The sequence below is a fragment of the Haemorhous mexicanus genome, chromosome 16, assembly GCF_027477595.1.
Source record: "Haemorhous mexicanus isolate bHaeMex1 chromosome 16, bHaeMex1.pri, whole genome shotgun sequence".
Lineage (NCBI taxonomy): Eukaryota > Metazoa > Chordata > Aves > Passeriformes > Fringillidae > Haemorhous > Haemorhous mexicanus.
Window position 1 is genome coordinate 1,656,737 of NC_082356.1, and position 22,576 is coordinate 1,679,312.

General features: G+C 55.2%; 1 protein-coding gene across 1 annotated transcript; it reads left to right on the top strand.

The window, feature by feature from the left end:
• The first annotated feature begins 11,717 nt into the window (after positions 1–11,717).
• Positions 11,718–15,937, top strand: LOC132334534 (uncharacterized). The gene is made up of 6 exons (XM_059860641.1): positions 11,718–11,792; positions 13,459–13,599; positions 14,421–14,601; positions 14,651–14,992; positions 15,266–15,322; positions 15,613–15,937. The coding sequence occupies exons 1-6, from the start codon at positions 11,718–11,720 to the stop codon at positions 15,810–15,812; spliced, it is 996 nt and encodes a 331-aa protein (XP_059716624.1). The 3' UTR covers positions 15,813–15,937.
• Positions 15,938–22,576: the final 6,639 nt, after the last annotated feature.

Consider the following 22,576-nt stretch of genomic DNA (forward strand, 5'->3'; position numbering starts at 1 on the left):
AGGAGCAATTTCAACAAGGACATTTACAACTATCCACTAGTCCATGGAACACTCCTATTTTTGTGATCAAAAAGAAGTCAGGGGAGGAAAGAGTAATAATGGGGCCGCTAGGGACTTTACTACTAATGATGTGCGGCGTAGGAAGTATGGCCATAGTAAATATAAACCCCCGCCAAAATATATGGGTTACTTGGGCCAATCAAACAGGACAGGATTCATTTTGTTTGTCAATGGCTACACCTGATGACCCCTTTCGAACATGTTTGATAGGTGTTCCTTTGGAAAACATGCAAGATTTTGCAATTTTTAGAAATTGGATTAGAAATTTTAACAGTACATCCAATGTAACAGAACTGAGTGACGATGGCAATGTTACAGTCGCTGCCCTTCAAGTTGTCAGAAGGTTGAATATTTCTGGTCAGGAACCTCAAGAATTAGAACTGTTAGGCTCTAAGCCCAGTGGTGGATGTATAATGTTTGGCGCTACGACACTAGGGGGAGTTAGAGGAAAGCGCCCATTAAACGGAAGCACATCACTGTATCCACTAAGCTCTATATATCAAAACACCACTGAATACTGTAACAATACTGTGATGAATACATTTTTTGGGAGCTCGGATGATGACAAACCAAAGCAATTGCCCCCAGGGATATTTTTAATTTGTGGAGATAGAGCATGGGCAGGAAAGCCTGGTCATTCAGTAGGAGGTCCCTGTTACCTTGGCAAACTAACACTTTTTGCTCCCAGTATCACGATAGTTCAGAACAAGACACAGAGGGCCAGACGAGCTAGGCGTGATGTACACCAACTGGGGAAGGAATGTAATGACGGGGTAGAACTGTGGAACAGACCAACAACTATCATTGCCTCATTATTGACACCAGGGGTAACTGCAGCACATGCAATCACACAATTGAAAAAATTGGCCTGTTGGACAGGAAAACAAATTAATATTACTTCTGAAATATTGGGTGAACTGGTGACTGATGTCGACAATGTGAGACATCAGCTACTACAAAATCGTGCCGCAATAGATTTTTTGCTTTTGGCCCATGGACACGGGTGCGAGGATTTTGAGGGCATGTGTTGCCTTAACTTATCCAGCCATTCAGAGTCAATTCATAAAAAGTTACAACTGTTGCACGACAACATGAAGAAACTTACTGTTAATTCAAATCCTTTTGACGCTTGGCTGAGCTCTTTGGGAATTGCTGGCTGGCTTAAGAGCTTAATCATGATGTTTGCAGGACCTTTGCTTATTATAATATGTATTTTGCTTTTTGGGCCTTGTATATTGCAGTGTATATTAGCACGGATTAGAGCATTTACAGACAGCCTTTTTGAAAAACATGCAACCCTTCTTGCCCAAAAAGAAAACGGGGGAAGTGTGGAGAGTTTTGTGCAGGGCTGGCTTGAAGAGAAGGGCCATGGTCAGGCTGACTTGATTGTGCTAAGAGATATTTAGGCCAAGGGTAGCTCCAAGGGCAAAGTTTCCCTTGAGAACAAAGAAGCTTTATAAGAATGTGCAAAAAGAGATGCGAACGCGGAACAGAAATTGTTGCTTAACTACAGGAATGTAGAAGTTGTTAGTGATAACTCGCAATGACGAAAAATGCAGCCTAACCAATAAGGAGCTATGATTTTGCAATATGTATGAGCTGATTAACTAGTGTATTTAATCATGAGGATAATGCTAATAAATCGAGACTTGCTGATGGCCACCTGGTGTCCGAGTCTCCCTTCTCCGACATATGTCCAGGTAGGAATGCTTGGCTCCTCCCCCTGGGTGGAGCATCTCCCAATGGGATGATGTAATTTTATCAGCAATTTTATGCAGTGACACTCAATGGCCCATGCACAGAAGATATTTCCCAGAGGGAGGATTGGTTTGTGGAAGAGATAAAGAAAACTGCCCAATTAACAGAAGATAACTGCCACACCTCTAACAGATGGAAAATAGAATATACACATTAATTACCTTGCAATCCAGGACATTATCCACCCCTTATTCTGTTTCCATCTGCATCACAATGAAACCTTACACACAGTTCTCACTTAAGTCTGGGTTTCCCTGTGGTACACAACGGCTTTCTCCATCTTTCTGCATTACCCACCAAGTGTAACCAGGTCCTTGGGCAAAACCAATCCCATGGATGGGTTTGTCTTTGCCTGAGGTGGGATTAATCCAAACAGTCTTTCCTAAAATACCTTTCATATGTACCACAGGGACTTTATCTCCATCCACTGTGTGCAGGGGTTCAGACTGGGCAGGACCAGCTCGATTGATGAACCCTCAGGTATTTACCATCCAGGCTGCTTTTCCTAAGTTCATTTCCCAATTTCTGAAGGTTCCCCTGCCAAGTGCCTTAAGGGTAGTCAGAAGTAGTCTGTTACACCGTTCAACTTTCCCTGCAGCTGGTGCATGATAGGGGATATGATATATCCATTCAATACCATGTTCCCTGGCCCAGGTGTTGATAAGGCCATTCTTGAAATGGGTCCCATTGGCCAACTCAATTCTCTCAGGGGTGCCATGTCTCCACAGGATTTGCTTTTCCAGGCCCAGGACGGTGTTCTGGGCAGTGACATGAGGCACAGGGTGGGTCTCCAACCATCCAGTGGTGGCTTCCACCATGGTCAGCACGTAGAGCTTGCCCTGGGGTGTCTGGGGCAGTGTGATGTAGTCGATCTGCCAGGCCTCCCCATATTTGTACCTGGACCACCATACCACAGGGGCTTCACCTGCTTGGCCTGCTTGATCTCAGCACACATCTCACAGTCATGGATAACCTGAGAAACACTGTCCATGGTTAGATCCACCCCTCAGTCTCGTGCCCACTTAGAAATGACATCTTTACCCTGATGACCTGAGACATCATGGGTCCATCAAGGTGAGAATAACTCCCTCTTATGTTGCCAATCTAAGTCTATCTTTGACACCTCTATCTCTGCAGCCTGACCTACCTGCTCATTGTTTCAATGCTCCTCATTGGCTCTACTCTTGGGGACATGGGCATCTAAATGACAGACCTTCACTGACAGATTTTCTACCCCAGAGGCAATGTCTTTCCCCTCATCAGCAGCCCAGACAGGCTTTGCTCTATGTTGCCAGCTGGCCATTTTCCACCTTTCCAGCCAGCCCCACAGAGCATTGGCTACCATTCACGAATCAGTATAAAGGTAGAGCTTTGGCCACTTTTCCATTTCAGCAATGTCCAGGGCCAGCTGAATGGCCTTGAGTTCAGCAAGTTGACTTGATCCACCTTCTCCTTTGGTAGCTTGTGAAACCTGTCATGTGGGGCTCCATACAGCTGCTTTCCATTTCTGGTTCATCCCTTCAATGCAACAGGAACCTTCAGTGAAAAGAGCGTAGCGTGTTTCCTCTGCTGGTAGTTGGTTGGATGGTGGAGCTTCCTCAGCCCGTGTCACTTGTTCCTGCTCCTCTTCGTCAGTGAGAGCAAAGTTCTCACCTTCCAGCCAGTTTGTAATTATCTCCAAAATCCCAGGGTGATTCAGGTTTCCAATATGAGCTCACTGTGTGATAAGAGCAATCCACTTGCTCCATGCAGTGTTGGTGGCGTGGTGGGTAGAGGGAACCTTTCCTTTAAACATCCACCCCAGCACTGGTGGTCGAGGTGCCAGGAGGAGTTGTGCTTCTCTGCCAATCACCTCCGAGGCAGCTTGAACTCCTTCACAGGCGGCCAAAATTTCCTTCTCTGTGGGAGTGGAGTTGGCTTTGGACCCTCTGTAACTTTGGCTCCAGAATCCCAGTGCTCGGCCTCAAGTCTCCCCAGGCACCTTCTGCCAAAGGCTCCAGGACAGACCATGGCTCACAGCTGCAGAGTAGAGCACATTCTTCACCTCTGGTCCTGTCCTGACTGGGCCAAGTGCTACTGCATGAGTGATCTCCTGTGTGATCTGGGCAAAGGCTTCCTGCTGCTCAGGGCCCCAGTGGAAATTGTTCTTCTTGTGGGTGACCAGGTAGAGAGGGCTCACAATCTGGCTGTACTCGGGAATGTGCATTCTCCAAAACCCTATGGCACCCAGGAAAGCTTGTGTTTCCTTCTTGCTGGTTGGTGGAGATATCACGTTGATCTTGTTGATGACCTCAGTGGGAATCTGACACCGTCCATCTTGCCACTTTACTCCCAGGAACTGGATCTCTCGGGCAGGTCCCTTGACTTTGCTCTTCTTGACAGCAAAGCCAGCTTCCAGCAGAATCTGGATGATCCTCCTTCCTTTCTCAAATACTTCTATTGCTGTGTTCCCCCATACAATGATGTCACCGATGTACTGCAGATGTTCTGGAGCCTCACCCTTTTCCAGTGCAGCCTGGATCAGTCCATGGCAGATGGTGGGGCTGTGCTTCCACCCCTGGGGCAATCGGTTCCAGGTGTACTGCACGCCCCTCCAGGTGAAAGCAAACTGAGGCCTGCATTCTGCTGCCAGAGAAATGGAGAAAAATGTGTTGGCAATGTCAATAGTGGCAAAGCACTTTGCTGCCTTGGACTCCAGCTCGTACTGGAGTTCCCGCATGTCCGGCACAGCTGCACTCAGTGGTGGAGTCACTTCATTCAAGCCATGATAGTCCACAGTCAACCCCCATTCTCTGTCAGACTTGCACACAGGCCAAGTGAGGCTGTTGAAGGGTGAGTGGGTTTTGCTGACCACCCCTTGGCTCTCCAGCTCAGCGATCATTTTGTGGATGGGGATCACAGCATCTCGATTCATCTGACACTGATGGCGGTGCACAATTGGCACCTGTTGCTCTTCCACAATCATGAGTCCTACTGTAGATGGGTTTTCTGATAGTCCAGGTAAGGGGTTCAACTGCTTAATGTTCTCTGCCTCTACAGCAGCTATGCCAAAAGCCCACCTGAGTCCCTTTTGTTCTCTGTAATAGCCATTCTGGAGGAAGTCCATGCCCAGAATACACGGGGCCTCTGGGCCAGTCACAATGGGATGTTTCTGCCACTCCTTCCCAGTCAGGCTCACCTGGGCTCCCAACAGGGTCAATTGCTGCCATCCCCCCATCACCCCAGCAATGGAAACAGGTTCTGCCCCAACATGTCCCGATGGTATCAGGGTACACTGCACACCAGTATCAACCAAGGCATTGTATTTTTGTCACTATGATGTGCCAGGCCATCCGATGCACACCGTCCAGAAGATCTGGTTTGGCTGTGCCTCTTCCCAGCTAGAGGCAGGGCCCCTCTAACCCTGGTTATTATGTCTTTCCTGGGCATACACGGTAGAGGTTCCTTCAAGGGGATCTGACAGATCATACCCGGTAGCTTGGACATGGGAGGTTGAGGCTACCTTCACTTTAGTGGAACTCCCTCCGTTAGTGTTTCCCTCCTTGAGCTGACGCACCCGTGCTGCCAGGACAGAAGTGGGTTTCCCATCCCACCTTCCCACGTCTTCCCCGTGGTCACACAGAAAGAACCACAGGTCAGCCCTTGGGCTGTAGCCTCTCTCTCTAGCTGGGGAACGCTGGGCTGTGACTTTGGGGCCTGTGACTCACACTGGTGCCATGTGGGAACTGTTCTTCCTCCCTCCACCCTCATCTCTTCTTGTAGGCTCTTAATAATAGCAGAGACATGAGCCTGCATTGGGCCATTGATCATACTCTCACAATTTCTAAGCTTGTTGGTGACAGAGCCCGCTGTCTCTTGGTTGGTATCAGCATTAATCATTGCAATGAAGGTGGTGTATTGAGATGGCCCCAGATCTGCCAGACTCCACAGCATTTGCCCTGTGCACCTGATTTTGTCAGGGTCATTGTCATGCTGTCCATCCCTCCCAAAGAGTACCTCCAATGCTGCCACTTCTCTCAGCTGTTGGATCCCTTCCTCGAGGGTCTTCCAGCACATTCTATGGTGGTGCTCCTGCATTCTCTCCCTCTGGACAAACCTCTCTCTGACACTCATTATAAGCCACTCCCAGAGGGAAAGGGACCCTGGATCTGATACAAATACCTGATTCATACCTGAGTCCTGGGTCAAGAGTCCCAAATTCCTTGCCTCACAACCATCCAGTTGCACGCCTGTGACCATAAGGTCCCCAACCCAGAGTAACCAGGTTGTTTAAGCCTCACATCCCCGGTGTACAATGTCCTTGTGCAGTTCATCCACAGGGACTCTCGTACATCAGGGACTCAGTGATGATCTCAACCACTGGCTCCCCTGTGGGTTGTGAGGGCCCTCCATTCTTATCCTTACTTGGATGCTCTGATTTCATCTTAGACCTCCTTGTTTCTGCAGGGGCGACTGCTGCTGGCTGTGACTGTCTCTGCAGTTCAGCTGGAACCTGGATGGTTGTAACATCTGTGGGTTCCACTGCTGCACCATCAGACTCTCCCTCTTTGAGGCAGGGGGAGGGTTTTCACCAGCTGGGGAAATGTACTCCTTCAGCATCTGGCCTATCTCCTTCACCAGAACCCAGTCTGGGTGGTTCATTTCTGAGATGGGCTGTGGGGCAGGGTCAGGCTCTGGGGCAGCAGCATCCCTTGTCTCTGGGGTAGGTGTCAGGGTGGTTATCCAGGTTAATCTTCCCCTATCTCTGAATGCTAAATAGAACAGGCCTATCAGCAAAAACAACCACTGTATGATATCATTAGCATTTAGAGTGGATGTGAACCCTTTGAAAAGTGGTGGGACAGACCCAAAGAGCTGGGTGAAGAGTTGAGAGAAAGTCTCCCCCATTGTCATTTCCTCACAGTAAGTACCATTATTAAAATACCCCAAAAACACACAGTTAGTGTGTCATAGCTCTGAATCCATGTGCCTGCCTTCCAGAGGAAGTTAAAAATCCATTAATTTCTCACCTTATTAGGCCATAAAACAAACTGGATAACAGCCACAGCAGCCTTAGATATGGTTAGCCTGGGTTCCCAGGGAGGGCCAGGCTGCTCCTGATGGGGCAGAAGGAAGAGTTCCAGGCCCTCCACGAGGGTGAGTGAGGGCAGCGGGCTGTCAGCAGGGGCTGGCTGGGTGAGCTGCAATGCCTGGGCAGGGAGCTGCAATCCCTGCCCTGGCTGCAGTGGGCTTCGCTCCTTCTGTGGACGAGGGTGGCGTGGGCAGAGCACACAGAGATTTCAGGGACATGAGTGAGGGGATTCATGGCCAGCACCTTTCAGCTGATCCCCTTGGCCCCTCCTGTCTTGTGGCCATGGCAAGAGCTGGGTGGGATGGCCCTGGCAGGAAGGTCTCCTTGGATTCCTGCACATCCACGTTCTGACTGTGGCTCTGTTCCTCTCTCTTCCAGCCCTTCAAGGCCTGAGTGAAGACAACAGCCCCTCCCATATAAGCACATTTATACAGATGATGTTTGAGGGAAGAGCTGCAGAACTACTTTCATCTTCTGGCTCAGAAGAACCAGTGTCTCTTTAAGACCTCCAGATCCCTTGGAAGGTGAGACCACCTGGAGACCAGAGGAGACCAGCTGGAGCTCCAGGCACAGCTGATGACTGGCACAGCTGAGCCTGTGGGAAGCTCCCATAGCTCCCACCTTCTCCCTCCCTTGTTATAGCTCCCTCCCTCCAGCCCTCAGACCCTGCCCATCCCCTTTCTTCCCTCCCAGCTCATCCCTTTGCTTCCCCTTCCATTAATAAACTGTTTGGCTTCTTCACTTTACCCCCATCTCTGTGGAGCTGGAGCAATGCAAATCCAGAGCCCTGGGACACACAGGCCCCTCCTGGTGTTCTGTTCCACGCCGTGTTTTGTGCACAGACACAGAGGAACGAGGGCAGATCAGGCTGGAAGGGTCCCTGTGCTGAAGGTCCATTTCCACAACACTGTGGAGTTACAGACCTTGCTGAGCACACTGGAGCCCCTGGACTTTGGAAGAGCCAAGCTGAGGATGCTCTGAACCCAGCTGTGAGGCATTCCATGGCAAGCATCCACAGAGGGCAAAGGAGCTTGGAATGCTGGAAGGTTTCAAGAACAGCTTCCTGAAAGCACAGCAGTGCTCCATCCCTGCACAGGATCAGGAAGAGGGCAGAACCAGAGACCATCTGGGCTCAACAGAGAGCTTTGGGTGTGCCTAAGAGCAAATGAAGCAGCAGCACGGTGCCCGAGACTCAGACACATGACCGTGCCAGTGCCTGGAGTGCTGCCTGGCAGTGCTGGGATCCCAGGTGTGGTTCTGGTCCCCACAACCAAGGAATGGCAGCCCCAGGCTCAGACCCAGTCAGAAAGCCAACCAAGTGAGACCAGAGGGAGGGCACCCTTCCAGTTTCTCTTGGGCATGGCCGCAAAACAACCCCTGCTGCTTCTTCCTCCACCTGTGTTTGGGGTGTGCTGGTGGCAGAGCCAGCCAGGTTGTGCTCTGCATTCCAAAGCCTGTTGGGAGCGGACATGAAAAGTGCTCTGTGCACAGCAGAGAGTTCTGGAAGGTTCTGACAAGAGCGTCCTGTGGGGACAGGGCTCTGGGCTCTGGCTGGGAACAGCCTGGTTTTCCTGCCGTGAGCGCAGGCAGGAGTTGAGGCAGGTGAAGAGGCAGCGGGCACGTTGTGTTTGTAGAGGGCCTGGGGCTGCACCTCTGAACCTCCACCTGGAAACACACTTGGGCGAATAGGAGCTAGAGCTGGAGCATTCAGCCTTGCCAGCTTTTCTTAAGAGTGTGTTGGTGTTCCCCAGGAAATCTACACATTTGGGGAAATGACTTTGGAGCTTGCTTCTCAAGGAAAGTGCTTCCCAGGGAGCTCCCAGTGTGGTGGGAAGGGTGATCCAGGAACCCCAGGCCTGGCAGCCTGAGCTTGCCACCGGGGAAGGCCTTGGGGCAGATCCCCCTGAGTGCCATCCCACGGCACCTGCAGGGAACCAGGGTGTCTGCTGGAGGGTGGGAAAGCTCTGCGGAGGGACGGGGTCAGCTGGGGGTCCTGGTGGGGTGTTGAGGGCTTCTGTGCGGGAGTTTGGGGAGGTTGGTATTGGCAAAGTGTTGGGGAAGGAGTTGTCTGGAAGGTGAGAGGTCTAGGCTGGCATTTGAGTCAGTTTGAAGGCAGCATTTGTGGTTTGGCATAGCTTTGGTTATGGAGGGCAGAAAGAATATCTGTGACTCTTCCTGTTCATGGTCCTGATTCTCCTGCAGGGAACAAGAAGGGAGAGCTGTACTTTACTGGCCACTTAGATATCTGTACCAGGGGGAGGATTAGCCCTTTTGCCATCTACCCATTTGTTTGGGCTACTTTTGCAACACTGAGTGGACTTTTATTTCTGGACAGCTTTTTTTCCTTAAGAAAATTAGGATATTATCATCCCTTCATAGACAACTGTTTGCAAACCAAAGAATGACCTTTTTTTTGCCTCTGTGTAGTGTTATGTTCTGTAAAGTGACTCTCAGTGGATGATGTTAGGGTAAATGAGTTGCTGCTTTGGGATGGGAATCAAACTTCCAACTCTTCACCTTCTCAGGCCATCCCAATGAATTTGGGAAGTTTGCAACTTTTTGGAACTCCTTGAGTTGAGCAATGGGAAGTAAAGCTTTCCTGAAGTGAGGAGTCTGGAACGCCAGATTCTTCTGTGCCTTCACCACTAAGGTGTTTCTGTGCTAAAGGAAATTACTTCAATAGAAAATAATTTCAGCATGGAGTGAGAGCTTCTGACCAAGACCAAGTGTTGCCAGCATTTGCTCCAGGTGCTCCTGCCAACAGCCCCTGCAGGAAGGAGCACAGCCCCCAATGCAGGTGGGCTTTGGCTCCCTCTGGCACAGAAGCCCCCCGGGGGCACAGGTCTCTGGGGCAGGAGATGGGCACCAGCGCTGCCAGGGCTCGGGGGGTGGCAGGTCTGCTTAGGCAGGGACTCTGCCACACCTGCTGATGTCAGTGCTCCCCAGGCCCAGGGGTCAGAGCAGCATTCGTGCCCTGGCCCACACATTCCCTGTCAACGTCACACCCACAGGTTTAGGATGGCCACCAGCTGGGACGTGTCCCAAGGAGGCCGTGCCAGCTTCTGTGGAAGGCCCCGTGCCCTTCCCAGAGCGGCTGCCTCGGCAGCCCTGGGGTCTCCTTCTGCTGCCCTGAGCCCAGAGAGCAGGGCACCGTTTGCTGATGCTCTGAGCCCTTCCTTAAGACCCTGTCAGGCTGGCTTAGAAACCTGGGACCAGAGATTCCTTCCAGCCTGGGCCACTTTGGGTGGGCTGTGGGCGGCCCCAGGGGAGGGGGCAGTGTGTGCAGGGGCCCTTTGTGACATGGGGCAGCATGGTCAGCATAGAACGGGTGTCCAAGGGCCCTTTGTGACCCGTGGTGACATAGGAGCTGAGGTGGTGACAAGAGCAGGCCACAGTGCTCGGAGCAGGCAACGGGACAGGACAGCACAGAGCGGTGCCGTGAGGAGCCCCCGCACAGCGCCTTCGATCGTGTCTGACCCAGAGCCTTTCCGAGGCATTGTTCCTGCAGCTGACCTCGAGGCCAGACCACAGGACTTGCTGACCCGTGGCCTTCCCGAGGCTCCTCTTCTGCAGATGCCCTTGAGGGCAGAGCGTGGGACTTGGTGCCCTGGAGGCATCTCCAATCCCTGCTGCCAGTGCCCTTGAGGCCACACCACAATCCTTGACAGGAGTCTCCTGTCCTTGTGGCAGGAGCCCTCGAGACCAGAGTGCAGGACTTGCTGTCCTGTGGCCTTCCTGAGGCTTCTCTCTCGAAGGTGCCTTCCAGGCACGACTGTAGGACTTGCTGACTGGGAGCTTTTCCAAGGCATTTCTCCTGCAAGTAGCTCCAGTCACTGACATGGAGCAGAGACGCCCAAAAGTGTCCAAGCTGGCCTGGGTGGAAGGGGAGGAAGAAGGCCTTGGAGCTGCCCCAGCAGAGGAGACTGAAGAGGTGGTGCCATTCCATCCACAGCAGGAGGGTGAGTGGCAGAGCTCGGCCACAGGACTGGTGCCTGCAGCCAGCTTGACCCCATGCCATGCCATGCCATGCCATGCCATGCCATGCCATGCCATGCCATGCCATGCCATGCCATGCCATGCCATGCCATGCCATGCCATGCCACCCCCTGGGGACATGCCTATGGACAGGACGGAAGAGCGGCTGGGCAGACACCCTGCAGTAGCCGTGCTCCATCCCCCTGGAGCATCCCGGGGCTCTCCCTGCCTGGGGAGAGTAGGGCTGGGCTGTGTTCTCCAGCCCCTCCCGCATGCCCTCAGCTCTGCCTGTTCTTGCTCTTTGCCCGATCCAGCCCTGGAGCTCACACAAGAGCAGGAATCCAGCCGTGGCCGCTTCCGCAGAACAGCGCAGGTACCTGCAGCCACCCCTACCTGGGCTGGGCCTGCTGTCCCTGCTCAGCCGAGCATGGTGTGTGCAGCACTCCATGGAATACCCCTGGCTTCTTGACCTTCTCCTACAGTTCATCTGCAAATTCATCAAGAGCATTCGGCAGGAAGAGACCAGGGCTATGGGCAGGGGCCTTAGAGCACATTCAGAGGTCCTCAAACATGAGACCAGTGCAGCCCTCCTGTGTATGCTTGTAGAGGAAGTTTTTTACAGTCCAAAGCAAGTAAGCAGCCTGTGGCCAGGGTTTGATCTTCCCAGGAATTGCTTGGCCTCCCAAGCCACGCCTGCTGGTCCCTGTGAGCATTTGAGGCCACATGGCAGTGTGGTGGGAAGGGCAGCACTTCTCTGGGGAAGCTGGGGACATTCCTCCCTCTGGCAACTTTCCAAGTCTCCCTGTGCCTTCTCCAGGTGCCCGCCCTGGTCAGGTACATCCACCAGCGGATCATGGCCAATGATTCTGTGGAGCACAGGCTGGACAAGCCCCTGCTGGATCTCACCGAAGCACAGCCAAATGATGCAGTAATGACGCTCCTGCGTGTGTCCCCATCCTGTGACAGGTATGGGGCCCACCTGCCCAGAGGGCTCAGGGCTCCCCAGCCCATCAGCCTGTACAGCCTGTTGCAGGTGTCTGACCAACAGAGAGTTCCAGGGCCCTCTGGCTGCTCCCTTTGCCAGCCCTGGCGTGTCAGCCCCTGAGCCTGAGTGCTGCTGGCAAGGGCCAGTGGGCAGAGGCAGAGCCAGCGGTCCACCTGGGCCCCTAGAGACGCCCAGGCCCTGATGCTTTGTCTGAGACCCCCCTGAGACAGAGCTTTAACCCCATAGAGCTTCCATGGCCATGTGGAAGACCATCATGGGCTCGCCCAGGACTGCGGAGCTGGCACAGCTGGTACTCCTGGATGTGCTGGGGAGCTGGCCAGAGCACAGCACGTGCACCTCAGATGGGGACAAAACGGGTGTCTTTGCCCTGGCTGTGAGTTTCCGCAACTGGCCTTTGCTGGCCTCAAGGCTGCCTCTCCAGCAGCTCTCCATCTTCCTTCCCCCACTGTATCTCCCTGCCTCGGGCACTCGCCTGAAACCTGGCCCAGCTTCAGGCCCACCAAGCCCGGTGCTCCCCCTGCATCTCTCCGGGCCTCTCCCTGCCACACCTGGGCCCTGCCACACGGACACCTCGGCACTGAGCACTGTCTTGGGGGACTTTGTCCTTTGCAGGCAACCGTGGTGATGTGGAAAATCCTCCAGGAGCCTTGTGTCCCATGTGTGGTGACGGCGTATTTCCCCCGCCTCTTTGTGCATCTGCTCTTCCAAGTGTTCTTCAGCACTCTGAATGTGCCAGAGGAGGTCGATACCTTCTGGATGGGATGCCAGGAAGAGCATGGCCTTGCCACCAGCCCCAACAGGTGCTCCATCCCACTCCTCTTGTCCCTGCCACGTGGCCGGTGAAGGAGCCAGTGCTGCCAGCGTGACCTGGGCTTTGCTCTGCACGCAGGTTTGCAGTGCAGACCCTGAAGTCCCTGCTCTGCCGAACGCAACAGGAGGATGTGGTGGTGGCAATGGAACACAGGTGTGGCTGGGACACGCTGCTCTCTGTTGACACCAGCCACTATGCCGTGGGTCTGCTGGCCAGGTGAGACCCCTTCTCCCCACTGCCTCTGACATTTGTGCTCTGTGCCCAGGTGCCCCACACAGTCCCCCTGGTTGTAGCCCTGAGGGCCTTGTCACTGAGGGACGGCCGAGCAGACTGGAAAAGGCTGGGAGAGGAGGGTGGACAAAAGGAGCCACCTCCGAAATATCCCAGGTGCACTTGCAGGATGCTGGGGAAAGACCAGACCTCTGTGAGTCAGTCCTGGGAAACATTTGTCCCCCTGGCTCACAGTCTTGGTTCCTTTTTCTCCTGCCAGGGAGATGTGCTGTGTCTCCCTACCCTCCTGTTCCCGGACTTTTCGTTACCTGCTCCGGCTGCTCAGCACACAGGAGCCACGCTGGGATCTGCCTGCCCTGGCGTTCCTTGTGGAGGTGAGCCTGATGGCCAGCACTGCCTCGCTCAGCTGCCTCCCAGCTCTCTGCCCTCTCGGAGCCACAGCTGCCTGGGACGGTGCCCGCACCCTGTGCTGCTGCCTGGGCCCAGCCCTGTGCGGTTCTGGGATCCTGCCGGCCAGGTCCCCTGTCACTGCCCTGTGCCTTTCAGGTCCTCGAGTTCCTGGGCTTGAGGGAATGCGATGCTGACAGAGTCCTGCAAATCTTCTCACGGTACCTGAAGAGCGAGTGCAGGGAGAGGCGTCTCCTGGCATTCAAGGCCCTCCTCAGGCTCACTGACAATCCCTTGATGGTGAGAAGGGGGCAGCAGCTGAAGCTGCACTGGGGAATGCAGTCGCTTGGGCTTGGCTGAGCTTTGGGTGCTGGGGCAGTTGCTCCCAGCTATCCTGCCTCCCCTTCAGCTGCCCGAGTGCTTTGGGACAGGCATTTGGCCTCTTGGCCCTGCACCAGCAGGGTGGAATTTCATAAACTTGTGATCCACACAGACCAGAAAAATGTGGAGCCTGACTCAAGGACTTGTGAGGCTCCTGTGGGATGAAGATGGAGAGATAGTTAAGATAAAGGTCATGGTACTCAGCTTTATAATCTTGGACAAGGACACGCCAATACCCAGCCTGATTGCACTGCAGCTGGCTGAGGCGCTCCCGCCTCTCTTTGACCACGTAAGGCTCTGTGCGCCCAGCCACAGCCACTGGGTGCTGCCTGGACACTTGGTGCCCTGTGGATTTGCAGGCTTGCACCCAGCTGAGCCCCTTGCAGCCCATGCCGAGGTCTTCTTTTCTTCTCTTCATTCAGAATAATAGCCAGGTGCAGCAGCTCTCCATATTGCTCTTCCAAACATTGCTGACTCTTCCACTGGAAAAGAAAATAAAGGCCCTGAAGACACAAGTGAGCCACAGCCTGCTCCCACTTTTCTTCCACTGCCATGATGGGAATCGGCGTGTGTCACAGGTGAGGACTCGTGGGCTGCTGCTGTTGTTCCCCTGGCAGGGGCCTCGGCTGCCTCCTGCCCTGGCGCCTGCTGGGCTGCAGCCTCCTCCAGGCCTTGGCACAGGGACGTGAGTCCTGCGCCCTGGGCTGTGGGGCCATTTCTGTGTCTCTGCTACTCTCCAGGCTTCTCAGGAAACGCTACATTGTTTGCTCAAGTTCCTGAAGAGGAAAGATCTAGAAAAACTGGTGACGAAGGAGAAACTCTGGATTTTCGCCAACTGCCTAGTAAGGACAGCCTGGAAGCCCCAGCCTCTGCCTGGAGAAGGCCCCCGAGGGCGGTGCTCAGAGTATGGGGCTGGCAGCTGTGCCCCTGCCCGCTGCTGCACCCAGAGGCTGTGCGGGCTCTTCTCCAGGCTCCTGTGGGCCTGAGCCGGGCTCCGATGGAGCCCTGGCCCAGCGGAGCCGTGGGGCGGGCTGGCACCGCGGCTCCCCGGGCAGCAGCCGGCCCTCTGCACCCTCCAGAGCCCGGCACCAGCAGCTGCTGGCCGCGCCTCAGGGCTGTGCAGGAAGGGGAGGCTGGGGCTGGGCACAGGCAGCGCCTGGCCAAGGGGCTGAGCCCACGCTAACCCTTCCCTCCTGCTGCTCTCTCCAGCTGGCAGACGACGAGGGCAGAGCGGCCGAGCACCTGCGCCGGGCCCTGCCCTACCTGCAGAGCCCACAGGAGTCCTTGCGAGTGGCGGCCATCAGGTTCATTGGTGAGCCACGAGCCCGGGCTCCCTCCCCGCCCCGCCACAGCTCGGCCCCAGCCCCGCCTGCTGCCACGGCAGCGCCACCCGGGCCTGGCACCATCGAGCCCCGCCTGGCCACGGCGCTGCTGCCGCCCTCTCTCAGCCGTGCCCTGGGGCGGCAGCGTGCAGCAGGGGCCGGGCTGAGCCCTGCCGGGCCAGCAGGGTGTGTAGCCACAGTGCCGGCAGCAATGCTGGCAGGGAGCTGTGCCGCTGGGGCTGTGACAGGCTCTGTGTTCCCAGGGATGGCCGGGCGGAGCTTGACGGGGAAGTATCAAGAGCTGAAGCTTATCTACAGTGGTGAGTGAGGGCAGCAGGCTGGCAGTGGGGGCTGGCAAGGGGAAAGCTGCAAGCCCTGTCCTGTCTGTGGAGGGCTCTGCTCGTTGTGCGGACGAGGGCTGGCCTGGGTGGAGCACACTGAGATTTAAGGGCCATGTGGGGGATTCATGGCTGCTCTTTGGGCTCATCCCCTTGGACCCTGCTCCATCCTGGCCATGGCTAGTGCGGGCCCGGATGGCCCTGGCAGGGCGCTCTCCTCAGCTCCCTGCAGATGTGGCATCTGACCATGGCTCTGTTCCTCTCTGTTACAGCCCTGGAAGTAATGGCAAATGACATCAGCCCCTCTGTCAGCAGCCTGTCAATTCAAACTTGGCATATCCTCAGGGCATTAGACAGACCTCGATATTCCACCTTCAGGAATCTGCATGGTGAGCTCCGTGGGCCATGGAGGACAAGGCTTCGTCTGCTGGGGCTCAGCTGCCTGCGCTGCTGGAGATCTGCACAGAGATGAGCCCAGAGGCTCTGTCTGCTGGGGCCACCTGAGCCAGCAGAGATTTTCAGTTTGTTCAAGACTGTTCTTTTCTTCTTTTTGTTTTTCTTTAGTATATAAATATAGGATGTGTTATAATAGACAGACACCCAGGATCTTTCTTTTGCTGCCAGGACCTGCAGGGCATTGAAGAAGAGGGGAAAAGGGTGCTTGTGCTCAGTGAGCTGCCCAGGTGTGCAGTGCTGCAGGAAAAATGGCCAGAAGCCTTTTGGCCTTTGGTGGTTCTGCTGAAGCCTTTGTGCTGCCAGCAGAACAGTTGGGCAGGGGTTGGAGGTGTGGGGATCCCTGCGAGAGCGGTGCCTGGAGATGGCCACAAGCCCTGTCCCAGGCAGGCACCGCTATCTGTGTCCTCCTGCCCGTGTGCTGCTCGCTGCGTTGCTGAGGGCTCCGAGGTGCCTCTGGATGGGGCTCCTCTGGAGCTGCTGTGGGGCTGTGGTGCTGCTGCCGGGCAGTTTGGCCGGGCTGGGGGAGACCCTGAGGGGCTGGGGCACTGGGAAGCCGTGAGCAATTGTGTGCCAGAGGCTACAAGCAGCCCCCTGGCAGCCGCCTTGTTCCTGGCACCCGGCTGCTCTGGCGCTTCCTCAGTGGGCGGTTGGAGGGACCTCCTGGAATCAGGCATGGAACCCTGGTCCCGGCCTTTCAGGGCTGTGGGGCCAGGAGTTGTGGGGCTGGGCGTGTGCCCTCCCTGTGCTCGAGACTGGAGCCCCAGGCCCCTCAGCCTTAGGCATTGAGCTCCACTGCCTGCTTGCTGAGTCTTGTTCCTGTTGCTGTGGGGGAGGCTGAGCTCTGAGCTTTAGGTGCCGTTGAGCCAGAAGAACAGCAGCTTTGAGCCCAGAGGGGCCTCAGAAAGGCCTGGACAGGGCATTCCTGGCATTCCCAGGGCAGGGACACATGGTAGTGTGGCACCTTCAGGGTGCCACGCTGGCTTTGCACTGGGCCACCTCCCTGTGTGTGCAGGGCTGGCTCTTTGCTTTGCTGTGCTTGGCCTTTTGCCAACGTGCTCCTTTGGCTGCCTGCAGAGAGGGGCAGCCCTATAAGAAGGGGGAAAGGCCCTATCTCCAACATCTCAAAGGGGGAAATGGAGCTCTCCCGGCCCTCAGCCCACGCTGTAAGCAGAGCAGAGCCTTTCCCCCAGCTCTGATGGCTTTCTGCCTGCTGCTGGGCCCTGGCTACCATGACCCACTGCACTTGCTCTGAGTCACCTACAGGATGGCTGCTGCCTCTTGATTTGCTGGCGGGACGTGAGGGTCACTGAGGGAAAGGTGGGTGTCCCAGTGCTGAGGGCACACATGGGTCACTGAGCAGACTTGAGGCTTCCCCAGCAGGTTGCAGGTGCCTTATGTGTCACTGAAGGGAAGGCAGATGCCCCATGTGTGGCCGAGGTGTCATGAAGGTCTCTGAATGGCATGCAGATGCCCAGCATGCCACTGAGGGCACATGAGAGTCCCTGAGGGGAGGCGGGTGTCTGTCGTGTCCCTCAGCGTACAACGTCGGTGTTCCTGAGGGAACCCAAGCGTCCCTTGAAGGGGACACAGGCACGCCACGTGTCGCCGAGCGCACATGCCGCTCGCTGAAGAGACACCAGGGCCGCTGAGGGGACGTGGGCTCGCCCTGAGGGACACGGCAGGGCCGGGCCGGTCCCCGCTGCGCCGCCGCCGCCCGCTCCCCGCCGCAGGGAGCGTTTCCCGCCCAGGCGCGGGCGGCCCCGCCCCGCCGGTCCCCTCAGCCGCGGGCGGGAACTCCAACCCGCTGTGGCCGCCCCTTGGGGCCAGGCGCCGGGCGGCCTTCCAGAAGCCGTGGGGGAGCTGCCCTGGGGCTGCCCTGCGCTCATACCCACCGAGGAGGATGGGGCATTGTTGTCTCAGGACTAGGGAGTGTTTCACTTTGAGAGGGGTAAAGCTGCAGTAGCTTAGAGCAAGAGAACTTCACAGCACAGGAATGCTACTGGAATTGCCTGGTGTCACCTGTAGGGCACGCAATGAACATTTGGGCTTTCAAGTTGAGGTAATCACTGGACTGTGAGAATAATGAAATTGGAGGTCATCTGTCAAGTACATGTAGTGGGTGGACATTTCAGCAGGAAGATTTGAGGTCATCTCTAGGGGACAAAATTACTTTTGAGGAGAAGTCTGAGTAATTTCTAGAGGACACATAGAGATCATTTTGTGACAAAACCTGAGGGAAATGTTAGGGCAAAGACAGAACATTTGGGGGGTAAAACCTCAGGTTCTCTGACTTCCCACTACCTCATCCCATGCCCCAGCAGGGGAGCTTTGCCCTCCCTGTCCCCAGCCAGCCCAGCCTGGGCACCTCAGGGGTGCCGCCACCCTCCTGCTGAGGCCCGGCCTCGAGGGCTTCTGCCGCAGGCCTGGGAGACGCTCTGGGGAAGCGCCAGAGCAGCCGGGTGCCAGGGACAAGGCGGCTGCCTGGGGGCTGCTTGTGGCCTCTGACACCCAATTGCTCAGGGCTTCCCACCGCCCTGGCTCCTCAGGGGCCTCCTGGTGTTCTGACAATTGACAGAGGTGATTTAATGGACACACCACTGGAAATAATGTTCTTATTTTACTGTCAATAAGAAGGAACCACAGTGTAAGATGATACATTCAATGAAAATGTGCGCTCGGTTTTTGTGACAAGGAAAAACAAGCAAGATAGTGCACCTAAATAAGTACTATAAGAGAGAGAGAGAGCTATTTAGAAAGAATCATCACCAATTGCCTAAATTGTTTATCATCTTGCAGATCTGCACTTGCTGGGGAGCAGCATTTTACACCAAGGACCTGGGGAACCGTTCCCAGCAATTGGGAAAATCCTAGGTCATCCATTCACCCAGAGATGAGGTTTCCAAATTTGCCCTGAAAGTGGATCCAGCTTTTATAGGCCAAAAAGAGCAATTCAACGCGACTCAATTATATTATTAGCCCAGAAACCCCTGCAGCTGATGGTATACTTCACAGCCAGCAGGGACACAGCTAGGCCAAAGCCCAAACCTCTGCTGGGAGGGTTTCCCCTCAAATACCCTACAAACAAACCTCTATTCAAGTCAGTTGGGAAAGTTTCTTAAAATGATACATTTCTGGCACCTAACTACACAGGATTATGTGAAAGTTTCTGAAGCAGCTGGTTTGGAGTCAAAGAGCCAGCAATAAGAGTCCTTGTCATTTATTTGTAGCTAAATCACACTTCGGGGGACTTGAAGGAGTTTGGAACAAGTTAGAGGCCAGACCTCTGAATTTTTTAGCTGTTGCAATTTCTTTTTCTTCTACATAGACAGGAAGGATGAGTTTGGCTCACATCTCCACCGCAAGGCTCAGAAGGTCACAAGACTCCTAGTTACAAGACCTTTTTAAGGATTTATTGGCCAATCAAACACTGCCAACAAGGATATTTATGTTTGTCTGGGTTTGAAAAGACAGGTGTCTGCTAAGGAAGGCAGGAGCCTCCCCTGAAATGGAAAATGTGAACCCCCTCCCTTTGAATTGTTATAAGTTTGAAATTAAGGGGCTCTAAGGCAAAGATATGGGACAAGGAATAACTTCTTTAGTAGGAAGGAAAAAAAAACCCAAAAAAACAATGCAGTAATACAAAACAACACTGGCAGAGTCAGAATATGGTCTGACTCCCTGTGTGTCAGGGTGTTGGTAGTAATCCCATTAAATGGTGGCTGCAGTTCTTCTGGAGAGACAGGTGAGGTTCTGTTAAAGCAGTGATCCTGTAGAAGGGTGGAGTTTTCCTTTGAAGATCCAGGGGTGGAGTGGATTGGTCTGGTCTTCCTCTGGGAATCCAGTGGGAAAGGTGCTGTGGTGTTCCAACTGTCAGATTACATCCAGGAAGGAATGCTAGGCTCCATCCCCTGGGTGGAGCTTCTCCCAATGGGATAATATAATTTTATCAGTCATGCAGTCAGCACCTGCAGAGCCTGGCTGCAAGGAGAGAAAGCAGAAACCGCCCGTCAGCTGAAGGCTCCTGTGCCCTTGTCCCAGCTGCCCACGGTGCCCAGGCCATGCTGGCCGTGCTCAGAGCGGTGCCCAGAGCTGCCCATCACTGCTGCTTTTGGCAGCAGGGCAGGAGGGCAGGACGTGTGCCCAGCCTGCAGCCAGCCAGGGCACATCCACCTCCTCAGCAGCTGCCCAGAGCAGGAGGCTCCTGTGCTCGCTGCCATCTCCCAGAAGCTCTGATCCCACCATGCCAGGCAGACGGGGACCCACCTCACGCCCTCCCCTGCTGGAAGAAAAGCTGGTCCCAAACGATGTCCTCAGCCTTCTCCAAGGGCACGGCCCATCCACACTGCAGAAGGTCCCAAGAACTTTCTGATCCAGACTGGACCCAACCTATAAGGCTTCATCTAGAAAAACAAACAACAAATTATTGAAAATAGATTACAGACAAAAAGGGGAAACAAGAAAAGAGTTTAAAAAATCTTCTCTGTGTGGGGCTTAAGGAAGGCCACCCCCTGCATGCAAGGAAAAACCCACACATGGGGAAGGGAAGCCCAGGCTTTCTCCCTTCCCCCCTGCACTGCCCCCCACAATAACGCTGATCCCAAAGCAAACAAGGGCAGTGGAGCAGCCCAAGCCCTTCCTTGCCTGCACAGCAAAGCAGCCTCAGCACAGGTTCTGGAGTCCCACCTCTGCTCCCACCATGGGGTTTGTTTGTGTCGGGCTGGCTGCCCCAGCCCCAGCCCGGGGCACGGTGGGGGCTGGGGGCTGTTGGCAGGGCCAGGAGCCCACTCCCATTTCGTACCCAGCCCAGCCCATCCCCCCAGCCCTGCCAAAACCAGCTGGGCAGGCGACTGAAGGATCAGCTGCATCTGCCCCAGCAAAGGGGGAACCTTTGGTTCCCCGCCAGGCTGTGCAATGGCCAAATGTGGGAGCATCCCCCTGGGTGTGGACTTATCTGTAAATTTGCTGTGGAGCCTGGCTTTGAAGAAGGTGCCACAGTCAAAGTCCATCATCTTCAGCTGGCCAGTGGCCAGGTCCAGGAAGAGGTTGCCATTTTTGATGTCATCCTCGCTGTCTCCAGCAGCAGCAGTCCCACCTGGTACAGCTTCTCCAGGGGCTCCTTCTCCTTCCCTGGGGTGAGACCAGGCTCTCAGGTTCTGCCCAGGGCCCCAGCTGTCAGGGAACCAGGACAAGCAAAACCAGCTCAGATGGTGGCCACCAGTGCTGGGCAGAGCAGCTCAGCTCCAGCACAAGGGCTGTGTGTTCCCATCTGATGAGCCCTGGGCAGTGACACGGGCAGGACAAAAAAGTCTGGCTTCCTTTGCTTCTGACTGCCAAGGCATGTGTGGAGCTGTAACTTACCAGGGCCCTGCATCACAGTGTGCCTGTGGCTCTCTCCCTTCTTCTAGGGCAGATGAATATCCTACATTCAAGGATGACAGAGCAGCTCTTCTAATGAGGGTCTTTCCAAGTCCAGCTTGGATAAACACCGCCTGATCAGATCTTGTCACTCTGGGCAGAGAAACCACAAACCGCCGGTCAGTTGGAGAAGGCTCCTGTTGGCTTTGCCCCACTATTCCCGTGCCCGGGCCATGCTGGATGTGCTCAGAGCTGGGCCTAAGCTTTCCCATCCATTCCCTGGTTTGGAGGAGAGCAGGAGAGCAGGACATGTCCCACCTCCTCAGCAGCTGCCAGAGCGGGATGCTCACGAGCCCGCTGCTGTCTCCCAGCACTGGTATTCCCCCCTGCCCAGAGATGAGGATCCACCTTGAGAAAGCCCTTGTGGCAGCGAGAGCTGATGGTCCCAGCTGATGTTCTGGCCCTTCCTGAAAGGGTGCTCCCCACAGACCATCTGGTGCAGCAGGATGCCCAGGGACCAGATGGTAGCTGGCCTGCCATAGTACCAGCCAAAGTGGGTCCATTCCGGGGGGCTGTATGACCGTGTTCCTATGGAATACAGATGGAGTTCATCAGGGGGATGCTGCTGCTCCCAGAGCCTGGCCCCAGCATCCCTGCTCCAGTGGCACATGGGGTGTGATGCACTGCCCTCTCACCAGCACCTGGGACTTCTATACAGATTTGGGGTTGGAAAAGAAGCCACTGGGGTTGGAAGAGGGCAGTGGAAGCCCTGGCAAGGCCCCACCATAACAAAGAAGAAACCACTCAGTGCTGGGGGAAAATCCATGCCTGCATCCTCCCTGCCTGCATTGCTCCAAAAAACTTTATGAACCCAAAACAAAGCAGGCGAGTGGAGCAGTCCATGCCCTTTCTCACCTGCACACCAAACTGGCTGGGGCACTGGTTCCAAACTCCCCCCTCTCGGCTACCCCCACCCACGGGTGTTTTTGCTGGGCTGGCTGCCCCAGCCCCAGTCCTGGGCAGAGTGGTGGGCAAAGGCTGCCTGCAGGGCTGGAAGCTGGCTCCACACCCAGCCCTGCTCAAAAGCAGCTTGGCTGAAGTCTCAGCGCCATGAAGGGCTGCAGAAGGGAGAATCCCCACTGCCACACCCAGCTTGGGCCGTGAGATGTTGGGCCGTGAGATGCTGGGACCAGGAGCACACCCTGTGTGGGCTCACCTGCAAAGTGAGTGTAGGCTGTGTCCTGCAGGTAGGTGCCACCGCCAAAGTCAATCAATTTGGCCTGCCCGGTGGCCAGGTCAACCAGGATGTTCTCTGGTTTGATGTCCCTGTGCGGGACCCCGCAGCTGGTGCAGTGCCGCACAGCCTCCAGCACCTGGCGGAACAGCTCCTGCACCACCTCCTCGGGCAGGAAGCCCCGTGCCCGA

What these genes read in the sequence shown, in the direction of transcription:
- LOC132334534 (XM_059860641.1), top strand. Translation starts at nt 11,718, where the DNA reads ATGGCCAATGATTCTGTGGAGCACAGGCTGGACAAGCCCCTGCTGGAT. An exon ending in AGAGTATGGGGCTGGCAGCT is followed by an intron (nt 14,602 to 14,650) that starts GTGCCCCTGCCC and finishes GCTCTTCTCCAG; the next exon opens with GCTCCTGTGGGCCTGAGCCG. An exon ending in GGCGGCCATCAGGTTCATTG is followed by an intron (nt 14,993 to 15,265) that starts GTGAGCCACGAG and finishes CTGTGTTCCCAG; the next exon opens with GGATGGCCGGGCGGAGCTTG.